Source organism: Triturus cristatus, chromosome 5_1 (genome assembly GCF_964204655.1).
Source record: "Triturus cristatus chromosome 5_1, aTriCri1.1, whole genome shotgun sequence".
Classification (NCBI taxonomy): Eukaryota; Metazoa; Chordata; class Amphibia; order Caudata; family Salamandridae; genus Triturus; species Triturus cristatus.
In genome coordinates this window covers 147,033,613-147,047,071 of record NC_140587.1, presented here as the reverse complement: position 1 = coordinate 147,047,071, position 13,459 = coordinate 147,033,613, and the positions used below count along the sequence as shown (strand labels likewise).

The 13,459-nt window shown below is 45.3% G+C and overlaps 1 protein-coding gene across 3 annotated transcripts in view; it reads right to left on the bottom strand.

The window, feature by feature from the left end:
• Positions 1-321: 321 nt before the first annotated feature.
• LOC146830435 (uncharacterized) overlaps positions 322-13,459 on the bottom strand; it is an 81,042-nt gene continuing 67,904 nt past the window's right edge. Inside the window, exons 1-2 of one of the 3 annotated variants that reach the window (XM_085604667.1) lie at positions 3,860-4,143; positions 322-1,739 (exon numbers count right to left, since the gene is read on the bottom strand). In XM_085604667.1, the coding sequence (XP_085460793.1) occupies positions 474-1,685 (1,212 nt within the window). In that variant the 5' untranslated portion in view covers positions 1,686-1,739; positions 3,860-4,143 and the 3' untranslated portion in view covers positions 322-473. Of the gene's footprint in view, positions 1,740-2,871; positions 2,957-3,859; positions 4,144-13,459 lie in introns of those variants that run through there. The other 2 variants (XM_085604669.1, XM_085604668.1) reach the window with 2 other exon arrangements.

The following is a 13,459-nucleotide window of genomic DNA, read 5'->3' as shown; positions in this document are numbered from 1 at the left end:
GCTGCTCAAGAGGCCGGGCTGGATAAAAACCTAAGTGTGCATGTGTGTTTTGGTCGGCCTTAGACGGCCGGCCAAAACACATATGCGCACTTAGGGAATGGAGTGCACGTAACACTCCTCCTCCCCTTCCCATGCCTAGGCACGCCCATCCCAACACTGCTGGCTAAGAGCTAGCAAATGTAAAATAAAACGATGCAAGGACATCGTTTTATTTTACATTTTCTGGCTCTGAGCTAGGCAGTGGGGCGACGCTCCTCAGCCATTGTGGAGGAGCCGCCACTACCAGGTTCACAGCCCTTTAAAAAATCAAACCACACAGAATTCACTTCATGCTGTTTATTTTATGGCCCAGGTTTTTCCTCCAATGTTCGACAGAAGTACCACTTAAAGTTCATTAAAGGGTAATGGTTTTAAGGCCCTCTAGATAATGTCCTCTGTCGAATCCCTGGCTCTTCTCCCTCAACCTTTTATTTCTATAGTAACCAAGTGTCAGTATGCTGTATGCAAAAGCAGGACTGCATTAAAACCTCGCTTAAACCAGGATAGCCTCTTTCCCGCCAGTGCGGGAGCAATCGGTGGGCATTCAGCATTTGGAGGTTTGGAGTCCCGCTCTTCATCAAGTCGTACAAGCAGCACCATCGACTCTGTAGAGCCAGTTTTGTCCGTCGGCTCAGGATTATTCCCCGGATTGTCTTTTTGACCTTCAACTCCTTTAGAGAGGGTAGGTCTAGGCAGCTAAAAACCAGGCCACGGCTCTGAGAAACATCCAAGTATTCCAAAGACTTAGATTCCAGAGGGTAGGACAAACCAAGGTCCTTCACTGGCACCAGCACCTGAAGAATCAAGGTTTTGAGGTTAGGCAATGATTTTGTGAGGCCCTGCATGGTTTCAGGGGAGACTCCCTTGAAAACCCAGAAGTAGTTCAGTTCCAGGGTGTGCACCTGGTGGAAATGAGTCAGCAAAGAAACAGAGTGTTCCGACCAATCAAAAGGCAGCTTTATTTTGCTCAGCTTGGGGGCACTGCGGGTCAATTTCTCAAACAGGGTCTGAAAGCTCATGTACTGGTCGGACTTGGCGAGGCAAATCTGGGCAACACTGCCCGACGATGGGTAAAAATCCACAGGCTCCAGATGTGTTAAGGTCCAGTTGAGCTCCAGCTCTTGCAGCTCGCTGCAGTGAATACCCTCCAGGAACTGCAGAAGGAAATCGGTCCATCTGGTCTTCTGGTCCCCAAGGTCGAAGCTAGCCCGGAGGACAAGCAGGCTGGCAGAACGCGAAGTCAGATGGAAAGCATACTGGTAGACCCACTCCTTCCATCTCTCAAACTCCAGAAAAGAGACGAGGACGCCATCCATGCCAGACTGGAAGGCGCCCAGCCTCATGAAGTCTGCCACTCTCCAGAGCCGGGGCGTCCGCATGAGTTTGGCCCAGTTCGTACAGACGAGTGCAGCCGTGCATTTCTCTACTTCCGAGAGAAACGAGAAGATGTGCAGCTGACAATCCACTGGCAGCAAACTGAGAGGGAAGCAGGAATTGGTGTGGGACTGATGAACCCATTGTTCGTAGAGTACCCTGCTCTGGTCCATCTCAGGCTCCGAAGAGGGCGAGGGACATGGGCTGGTCTGGCGAGCATGTTTTCTCTCTCTAAACATACTGCGTGTAGTTATCTCCGAAATTCTTGCCATCTTTGAAGTGCATTAATGGACTGATGGTGCAGCATTTTCATTTCAGGATACAATCTGTTCATAACAAATAGAAACAGTGGCATTGAATCAAATGGGCGTACTTGGCAACTATACTAAGAAAGTGTTCAGGAACATTTATACTCCAATATAATATATCCCAATACATATCCAGATAACTGTTCCAGGGCATTAGAACATGCACTACAGGACTTACAACAAGCTGTGCTTATGTCCTTTAGAATCATTGTCCAGCACACCTGACAAATGTAGGATTTATCTGACTGGACTTTTTCGTAGATACTGACTTTTCATTTCCCCAGTTCATAAATCACAAGTGAATTAAACAATATCATAAAGGTTCAGGTAAATTATGCAAAAGTGTGCGAATGCAACAGTTGCATTTCGTTTGTGGAGTTTTGTTTTTAAATTTTCCTCTTACAATTTCCCACGTATGCCAAATAGACTCTTCAGCCAAATGGAACTAAACCCCTACCCAGGAGGCATAGGTAACCTTTCTGTAGCAGTAGCTCTACAAACAAATTCACCCCATAGGAAAGAGTGTTTCAACATGCCACGGTCCTAGGAGTTTGTGCAACCCAACACAAGCACTCCTTTCTGGGTAATGCTGCAGTACGGCTGGCTGGAATATGCTGCAGGAATGGGGGACGATTATACGCGCATTTAAGGGGCGCTCTAACATAAAAACAAGCCAATCTGTGCTCCGCCCTGCTCTTGTGTCAGAGATGCTATTGGAAGGTAAAGTATTAAAGCACAGTGACAGCTCTGACTTATATCACTTTTATGTCCCAACACGTGATGGACGAGTGGTTATAGCAGTCTATTGTTTAGTGCACAAAACCCTGCATCCCTATGGGTCACTGGCTTAGGTTTATGCATAAAGCCTATTCAATGGAGTTGTTAAAGAATTTGCATCCATGAAACAGCACTATAAAGTGTACACTACAGGCAACCGTGTGTTTGGTCAATTTGATCTTATCAACCATGTGCACTCTTCCGTGTCTTGCTAGCTTATTACTGCTCATTAACGGAGATAAGTAAATTCATGTATATAAGATTCATTGGAATTAGTATATTTATTTTGGAAATGCATTAGATTTAATCACTGTTCCAAACAAAAAAAAAACTATTATCCAAAACGTTCATTAGTGGATCATTAAGTATATACCATTTGGGCAACCATATGTGTTTCACTCGGAAGTAGTTTATACCCATTGAGTTTTCTCATGGCTTGTTTAATTTTCTTGTGTTAACGCGTATGAAGAGTAGATGTCAAATGATAAGTTGTAATGAGGGTCCTCTTTTGAAAGACTACGTCTGGGTTCTCTCTATACTGGTGTGTTAAGAGAAAAGTTTGATTTAGAAACACTTAACCACTGCAGCTTTTCAGTGGCCTTAAATTGCAATGAGATGGTCTGGTTGTACTCTTCCAAGGTTCATGTAGACCCCTGTGTGTGAGAACGTATGTACGCCCATTATTGAGCAGTATAGAAGATAGCAAGTCTTACAAGAGCATACATTCTTGTGCCATCTCCTCCTCGCCTACTTCCCACTAAGCGAACTGGTTAGGAAGGCTAATCCCAATGGACCTGTATAAAGTCATCAAGGTCGACGGTGGAAACTGTCACTCCTAATTGGAAGGTCGGACGATACTCCCCACAGTATTTGCATGCTTTGCAGGCTTAAACAAATTAATAAAACCATGCCGTGTATTATAGCACCGCAGTGCAACATTTATACAATCCAGTTCATCACCTTGTTTTGACGCTAAAACCTTCAGACATTTTGAAAAGAACTACATCGAGCATATCATCTTCAGACAGGACAGTCAAAAAAATCAGAAAATGACAAGTATAAGAAATAACTTAAATGCATACTTTACTAAGAAACCCCAGAGAAGCTTCTGAAAATTTCTTGCAAATGCATTTTGCACCTCAGTAACACAAGGAACATATACAGTTCACACTGCAGGAGCGGTGCGTGCAGAACCATTAGCTTCTCTTCTCTTCACGCACACTCTGATTCCAGCTCTCTTCTTCGTTTGCTCCATGCACGTAATCTATCCTTCTGATATTGCTTTGTTAGTTTTTTTTTTTATAAATGAAAGCTGCCTAACAAATTTGATTTAAAAAAACAACTTGCAAACTGTTGCTTACACATGTCCGTGTTGTCCCCTGTAGACCATCTCGAACACAGTTCAGTGCAGCCACCCCCTGCACCCATTCACCAGTTGAGACCGGCTGCCTCAGACCTATTGTACCGCAGCTGGAACATCACTTCCGGGATAACAACGCCGGTAACTGAAAAAGGTCTACTTCCGGTATAGCGTTCCTTACATCCGATCTGGAAACGGCGCCTCTGAAAAATGGCCGAAGCCCTCATACAATGTCGCCCACTTCTTAGGAGGCAGATCCGTCGTATTAATAAAAACACCCCCCACCCCCCATTGCACGATCAATCTCATGATCTATGAATGACGCATTATATTATTGGTAAATTAAGCCTTGTTGTGTTCATATATTAGAGAACTGGAGGCTCAACCTGCGGTGTACCCATACGTAAGCCATCTTGGATTGGTAAATTTAAGCATGACACCATGATGAATGTTAATAATTACTGGGTGCAGCAATACCAGGAAAATACGGAGCATAAAATAACTTTCTATACATGTATTTTATAATCAAATGTAGGTGGTTTTAGGATATTTAATTGAGCTTTTAAAACTGCCCAACTAATATTTAAAAAAAATATTCATGAAGCGTGTTACCGTGTAAATATTATAAAACTGTGCTACCCAGAGTGACTTAGAAAAAAGACTGTTTGCTGTAATTTACCAATCTTCAGTGTTGCAGGTAGAAATTACCTGTGATTTAAAGATTGCACAGCACTTGATGCTTGCTAGAAACACACGTTTTTTTGCTTTGAGCGGCACCCTTTCACAGTTTTATGAGTGATGTGCTGCTCTAGTCCAGTTTTTAAGGTCTCTCCAGAGCCAGCGCATCCGCTGCTCTGGTAAGACATTGAGGAGTAGAGTTTTAAAACTCCGACCACAGCTTTGTGCGGCATACAGTGTGCGGTTACGTGCACAGGCACGAGCAGAAGCGCCATCTGGCTTTCCTCTCGCTCGGCCAACCGCGCGCGCCCTCGCTTCAATGCCCCTCTGCCTCCCCCACTGTAATGTTGTGAACAGACGTGGGGCGCTAGGACCTCCTCGGTTGAGGAGGCTGGTTGGAGGCGGGATCAGGGAGGAGACAAGGGAATGCCCGGGAACGGGCAGAGTAGAGTAGGCGAGGGACGAGGAAGGCTGCATAAATAAAGCATAGCGTGAATCTAGCCTTGTGTCAGTGTCCAGTGTATGTAGGACACTACAACTGGCGACGAGGAGTGGATCACGACCCATGCGGTGTGGGTGCGTGCCCTGTGAGCTCGTGGACGGTACGAGCGTGGGGAGCGCCGTGTAAGGAGTCCCGTGGTGTGGTTCGGAGGACTGCCCCGATCGCGCTCGTCTTGGCGTGTTACGATCCGGGTGCCCACCCCGGTCGTGTCTGTGAGGCCAAAGAACCGAGGGTAGTGGAGAGCCCCCCCGACGTGGGAAGTAACGCAGGCGAAGTACAGGACAATTGTGAGCCCCCCCTCGGTGTTGGAGCAGCGTGGAGGTCCCACGCGTGCCGCATGCAGAAGCGATCTGGGTGCCCACCCCAGTCGCGTGTTGTCAAGCCCTGGTACGTGCTGGTGAGCGCCTTCCTTCATGTTTGGTTACCGAGTGTGGTCCGGTTGCTGGAGGAGCTGCTGCCGGTGTATGAAAGGCCAAATCCCGTGGGGCGCGAGAGTTCATGACGGCCATTTTGAGGTCAGGCGCCTGCACCAATCCCCTACGAGGATGCTCCAGCGGCCATTTTGAAGTCAGGCGAATTTTTTTTTTTTTAAAGTATAAAGCCCTGGTAAATGCAACTGGAAGTGTTTCAAAGACACCAAGCATTGGTAAATGTCACTGAATAATTTGGAATTTGGCAACAAGCATTGGTTCATGCAACCAAAAACCTTGAAAGTCATCAAGCATTGGTGAAAACAACCATAAGAGCCTCGAAGTCATCAAGCAGTAGTAAATGCAACGTGATAACTTAAAAGTCATCAAGCATTGATAAATACAACTGTAAAAGCCTCAAAGTCATCAAGCATTGGTAAATGCAACTGACTGGTGGAAAATTCATCAAGCATTGGCAAACTCAACTGAAAAGCGTACCAGGTCATCAAGCATTGGTACATGCAACTGAACGGCCTGAAAGTCATCAAGCATTGGTAAAGTCAAATGAGAAAGCCTCAGAGTCAGTAAAGAGTGGCTAGCGCAACTGCACACCTGAGTGGCACTCGCGCACTGACACAGTCAACGGACCTCGAGTAAAATCTGAATCGAGAACTTAATAATCTCAACTAAAGATCTGGGTCCTCACCATGGCTACTTGACCGACTCGCCGAGCAGGGTCAACGTCAGCCAATGCTGGACAGATGGGGATACTCGGAGTGTCTTTTCTGCGCCCACCCGAACCGCTGGTCCTTGAAACAGGAGGAGGTATGGGTCTTCGGTGGAAGGAGTGGCTCGAGGATTTTGAAGATTTTATAAAAGGGTCGCAGGTGACAGACGCCGGTCAACAGCTAATAGCACTACGCAATTTAATAGGCAAAGACGTCGGGCAAATCATAAAGGAACTGCCCACAGCCGACGCGGCGTCTTACACGGATGTGTGTGTAGCTCTCAACAGAAAATTTCTGCACAAAAAAAACATTGACTATGAGAGATACACGTTCAATTTGGCAGCCCAGGAAAAAGACGAGCCCATGTGCGCCTTCATCACTCGCCTCAGACGTCTGGCACGCTATTGCGAGTTTGACTCCTTCTCGACTGAGGATGCCCTTCGTCTGAGGGTCATTGAAGGGTGTCTGTCCGAATCTTTAAGACGGAAACTACTGAAGAAGAGCTACTCGCTGGATGAAATTGAAGAGATGACGCGGGTGCGTGATCAAGCTGAAGAGCATGCAAAAAGAATGGAAGATGGGAGAAGTGAGAAGCGCGAGCAAGCCTTCAGACTTCAATCTCACAACATACGCAGATACTCTCCAGAGAAACAAAGGGCCAAGAGGCAACAACAGTCAGTGCATCGGCGACGTCGCAGTTCCGGTCGAAACAACAGATGGAGGGAACGGCATCTCAAATGCTATCGGTGTGGCTATGAGTTTCCCCACACGGATGGATGCCCCGCCATGGGTCAGTCATGCCGGAAGTCTGGAGGGGAGAACCATTTTGAAAATGTCTGCGGAAACAACAAGAAAAGCAAACAGAAAGATCAGGAAAGGTCATCTCAATCCACGAGCATGCGTCATCAGGCCAAAGCAGTACGTGATCGCAGAGATTCGTCAACAAGTTCCTCTAGCTCTAGCCGTCAGTCTCACCGAGGCTATCGATCTCGACGCACGTCCTCTTCAGATTCAAGGTCACTGTCTTCCATCTCGCAGGACAGTGATGAATACGTGTGGATGGTCGCTGACCACAACCGATTGAAGAAATATCGTAGGCTCAACATCCAAATTGGTACGCACTGGGCCAAATTCGTGATGGACAGTGGAGCCTCTCTCAACTACATACCAATGGCGGAATATCAAAGGATGAAGTCACCTCCGCCGTTAAGCCCGGCTCACGTGAGAGTTTACACGTGGATGTCCAAGAAGCCCCTCCCTTGCTTGGGAAAGTTTTTAACACACCTCACGTACCAAGATCGCACCATTCCTGCCTATATCCATGTCATTAAAGGGCCAGAGGCTGACTGCCTTTTGAGTCTTCCGACTGCTGAGCGGCTAAAATTATTGGACATCTTGTACAAGGTGGATGACGAATTCGAGGTGGCTCAAAGACCTCCAAAGCTATTTGCTGGGCTGGGAAAGACGGCTCGACCGCCAGCAGTTCCACTGGAAGCCATCGTAGATGCCACTCGTGAAGATAGTGCTCTGCAAGACGTGATGTGTTGCATACAAAACAATGACTGGAGACACTCAGATGTCGACACTTCAAACAGCGTAGTTGACAGACATGAACTTGCCGCGTTCAAGCACGTGAAGGAAAAACTGTCAGTAGCCACGAATGGCCTGATTTTACGAGCCAATTGGATAGTCATCCCGAAGCATTTACGGCAAGGCATTATTAATCTGGCCCATGAAGGTCACAGAGGCATCGTGGCCACCAAGAGAGCCCTGAGGGAGCGTGTATGGTTTCCAATGCTGGATCAAATGGTAGAGCTCACCCTAAAGGACTGTCTCCAATGTCAACTGGTCAGTCGACCTGATCCTTCCACGCCACTGCAAATGTCACCGTTGCCGGAGACAAGGGAATGCCCAGGAACGGGCAGAGTAGAGTAGGCGAGGGACGAGGAAGGCTGCATAAATAAAGCATAGCGTGAGTCTAGCCTTGTGTCAGTGTCCAGTGTATGTAGGACACTACACCCACCACAGAGCGCGTCTCGCAGCTTGTTATCCTAAGCCTCCCATCTCTTCATTTTCTCACCGCCCTACCACTTCTCCTCTCTCCACTACCGTTCATTTCCTTTGTTTCTTTACCGCTTTTACGTCTCGCTCCCCTCGTTCTGTTTTTTTATCACCACCTCTAAACCTGTTGCCTCTTCTTTCACCCCCTTGCTTCCCCCTCTCCTACCATTGAAGGCGTCCCTTCTGTCTCCCCTCCCTTGTGTCTCTCCCCTCCCCCTCCTCTTGGCTCCGAGTGCGAGTGCTACTGATGCGTGTGGCGCACCCTGAGCTCATGGCCTGTATCCGTCATGTCTCCCTGATGCACACTGTTTATTTCTGCAAACAGTAAACTCGTGACACACACTGACCCTGGCTGGAGCGGGAGCTACGCTCAGTCACACTCCACAATGCACTCACCCGTTGTGCAATCTGCCCACGTAGATACACATTTTTCGTAAATATCACAAGACAAGGGCTCCCCCGCCTGCACTCAAAGTCTGGCAATGTGAGCTCGAGAGCTTCAGGGGAACTATACTGAACATGTCCAGATAGATGGAAGGGAACACTGGAAGACAAGAGAGGGAGACTGCAGTTGCCATTATCATTAGATGGGAGGGTGAGGTGTCATTAGGGTCACTGGAATTACACAGCAAGACAGCACCAAATTATGAAGCAAGGTTGACTAAATTATGTGTCAAGAAAAGACACATTCTGTGGCATTATGAGGCACATTTTAAAAATAGTATTACTTCTCCAATTTTTCATTTTTAGGTTGGCTGTCGCATTTTTTCTATTTATTTGCTTTAGTAGTATTCAATTCAAAAACCTTTATTTCGGTCAATTCCGACCATAAAAGATACATTTTAAAACTTTTTCCATTAAAATACAAATTATCAATCAGTTGATTTTGATTCAACATGTACAGGCAATTGGGTGCATTTACATGATCCATTTCAACTTTGCCGTTAAAACTTGACTACGACCATAAATACAATAAAAACCGTTTAAGAATCATATAAAGCTAGGCATTGAAAATAAAACCACATTGTTTTAAAATCCAAAGTTTCCAACCCACGAGTAAATTCTATACTACGTTTGTCAAAATGTGATCAATATCATCGCTAAGAGTGGAACTTTACAGAGTCACAATTCACCAGTGAATGACCATTGATTAATAAAGTGCAAAGTGCAAAGGTTTACAAAAGTGTTAACTGGGGTTACATGACCTTGGCTATTATAGCTTCAAACCAATTTTAGCTCTTATGAGGTTCACATTAAATACAAATCTACTTACACTGAAGACAACCAGTTGTGACGTGTCTGTCTTCAGTATATGTTCTGCCTCTCTACAATGTCTAACGTTCAAGTTTTAACAAACTGGTTTGATCCATCTTTTCCTAGGGACATCGCATGAGTGGCAGAAAAATAAAATATGCAAGTAATTTTCCTTGACCTCTTTTGTGCATAGCGCACAGCAATCACGGCTACTATCTCCTTGTTTGTTACCCCATCTAGATTTATTAGCATTTGTCTGAAGCACCCCTTATCTGAATTTCAAAAACAGGGACTTTGCTAGTTGGGGTCGCACCTCATCTAAGAAGGGTTCAAAGTGTGCAACATCCTTATAGAGGACAAATCTTGATGTTAAAGGACCCATGCTAGAGCTATGTAACACATTATTAATATAGGCCCAAAAGGAAGACTTTAGCAGTTTTACACGTCAAAGTCAGCTCAGATGGTTCTTCTCAAAAATGGGATAGGCCTAGGTGATTCATCCACGTTTTCACATGTTTGAGCCATGGGATATCCTTGCTTTGGTCAATTTTCATGATCTCCTCTAGACCGTCTTTATAGTGAAGTAGCTCTGGAGTATTCACATCACGCCCCGCTTTAGATGTTTAAAGCTGCAGAGATTGCTACAAAAGTAAATAAATGGAAAAAAGTGGGCAGACGCCACATTTCTTTTCCATTTATTTACTTCTGTAGCAATCTCGGCACTCCGCACTTTAGCTTTAAACTTCTAAAGCGGGGTGTGATGTGAAATTTACTAAAGCAAATAAATAGAAAAAATGTGACGGCAGCCTGCCTTATAACAATTAATTACTTGTGTAGAAATTGTTTTCAAACAGGCGCCGGACACCCTTCATGTTTTAATAAGGTGGCCGCGCTGCCATAGTGTATTATTTATCAACACAGCGCCAAACGCCCATTTTCATAGGCTGTTCAATACTCTTCTTTCTGTCTGTGAATTAAAAAGCCTTGGAATATGTCCGTAAATGTTTCCCAAAGCAAGCATGTATCCCTAAATCACACTGCATGACCCTGTGTGTAGTAATTGCATAACTCTTCAATCCATGGTGGCACAGCACCCAGGATAATGTGCTGCATGGCTAAACAAACACTTAAAATGTCCAAAAGGAGAGACCTATTGGCTATGCCAATGCTTGTTTTCTTTGAATTCTCTGACTTGTAGTCTTGTTCTATAGTGGAATAAACAAGACTACAAGTCAGAGAATTCAAAGAAAAAACCATGGACTGAAGCAGCACATCACACATGGACCTGGGAAAGTTGACAAGGTATGCACACAGGGTAGCACTATCGGCAAAGCAGAATTACTGCTTTTCAACCCTTTTGTACATTTTCAACGTTTCACAAAATATTCCAGGACTTGAGTTATAATAGTAAAAAATACCCCTGAATTATTTGCAGCAGAATTATACTCCCCCCAAATATTCCATGACTAGAGTCAGAGTAGTAAATTTAACTCCTGTTTGTCTGCGATGCTAACTGCTGCCAAGAGAGTGCCACGTTAACATGGCTGCCCGATGTTGACAAAAGGAAGTGTGGGAGTTGTGCTTCTTTTTCTTTCCTTCTCACATTAAATGTGAATGAGCTAAACGTATGCCAACCTAGATTATGTTTACACTGTCTTCCATCTTGCAACAACATCACAATGTATCACATGATGACTACTGCTGATGTCGTTGCTCAAAATAAAGAATTGCGAGGATCACTCTGAGAGATAGAGTGCGTTCCTAGAGACTTTCTCTCACTGTACCTAACAGAGGACATTTCAATTGTCTTGAGACACTTCTGTACAATGTATCAATTGAGTTGCTTGAATAAACTTTGAGACTGACAGGAAATCCAATGTACTACTACCATGAGAGAATCTTCAAATGTATTATGTAATGAAATGCTTCTTTGTGCTAGTTCCCTATTGGTGCACATGCTGAGAACCATGAACCCGTGTTGAATGTATGAAACTCTTTGTATGATGACCTATTAAAGGACATGTAGATTGTGTACTCGAGGAGACCCCTATTCCAATTTTAAGAAGATAACTCTATGCCGGATTTCCCTTAGAACTGTGTTGAGTTCTTTGTACCTATGATCTGTATGCTTTGCTGCTAAATTGCTGATGGCATATTGTAGGAAAGTAGGATCTGTTTTCATTGTTACCCTCACTTTTTGCTCGTGTCATTCTGCTTTCTGACTAGTCTGACCGGGATCCTGCTAATCAGGACCCCAGTCTCTGTTCTTCTTTTCTGTTCTTCTTCCCCCCAGATTGGCTACTGGTGTACCATTCTAAGTCCCTAGTATATTGTACTAAGGTACCCAGAGCACACGAGGAGTCTCCCATGGGCTACAGAGTGTATTTTGCCACCAATGAGAGACCACTCAAACTGTGACTACAGGCCTGCCATTGTGTTAAAATGTAAAATCTGTATTCTCTTGTTTTTTAATTAAGCTGTGCTTCATCCATTTTCACCCTTGTTCTGTTTTCAGCCTGGCTCTATCCTTGACACCGCACCTGCATCAACATTGGTAAAGAATCTAGATTGAGACATTGTAGGCTGCGTAAACATGCAAAGTCAGCACAAAAGAACAGCTGATGTCTGCACGGGGTTTTGTGTGATTTGTAAACAATGGTAAAGCCTTAGATAAAGTTTGCTCAGATAGCCTATCTTGTTGTGCAGCTTCAGGATGCGACAGTTACACAAGGCACCAAGGTTGTTGATTCTTACCGATTGTCTCATTTGTGTGTTCTTCCCAAAGCTCTATTTACCTCTGGGTGTTCCTTGTCTGTGATCTTTACTATAAAAACCCATGTAACCATCGTTCTGTGTGCTCTCTCCTTGACTATCTTGATGGTACTTGTCGGATGGAGACCCATTCATGAATCCTTAATAAATGACCTATGGTTTGACGTCGCTCCAGTGTCGATTCCTCCCTACTTGATAAGAACCCGTGGCGAAGTGGTGACCCTGCACCAGCAGGTTATGAATTAATCTGTTCTACAATTGCAACCTCTGTAAGCTGGTGCTAGCACCACTTACGCCAGATATACGCTTCCTTATATCTGAGGTCACTGCACTTAAAGCCTAAAATTCACCCCTAAGACATGCCTTTCAATCCTCAGGGCAAGGTGCTTGGTTATAAGTGTGAGGGTGCCCCTGTATGATCAAGACACCCGTACAATCCCTGAGCCAATTCTCCAGGTGTTGTAAGTGCATCAGCCATTATGATACATAGGGTGGCCATGCGTCATTACGCAATGGCTAACTCTTAACTAGCTGTAAGTAACCCTTGCAAGTTTGGTATCAAACATGTTGGAATCCTATCCCAACACCAGAAACGGTGTTGGAGGTATGATTCCAGGCACTGCGGGGCTCCTCTGGGAAGCCCTTTGTGGTCCCGGTACCAGTCTTCCAGATTCTGACAGCAAGCTATGGCTGCTGCCAACTACAGACATGATTCTTCCCTCCTGCTGCTGAGCCAAGCTCAAGCAGGGGAAATTAGGATAATAGGTTTCCTGTCACAGGGAGGTGTGACTACCTCCCAGACAGGACTTAGTATATTGGGCCAGCACCACTAGAATGCTTTGATGGGCACATTCGGTGCCCTCCTTGCATACTCCAGTTGGAATCAGTGCTGGGAGCCATTGGCTCAAGCTCTGTTGCGAAACTGGACAAAGGACATGGGCGTATTCTCCCCACTGTCCAGCCTCTCCCCTGAATTGTTCCAACCCTTTCCTTAGGGTACTTAAGAGCTTCGATGGAAGAGTCTTGCTGCTCCTGTCAGTCTTCTGCATTGCCTGTGCCTGTGTATCATACAGGTTCTTCTCCAGGTCTGTGGGCATCCAAGACACCCGCAGAAATCTGACTCGGAGTGAAGGAGTCACTGAATTGCATCTGCAGACACCACAACAAAGCTGACTGGTTTGCTGTTCCTGAGCTCC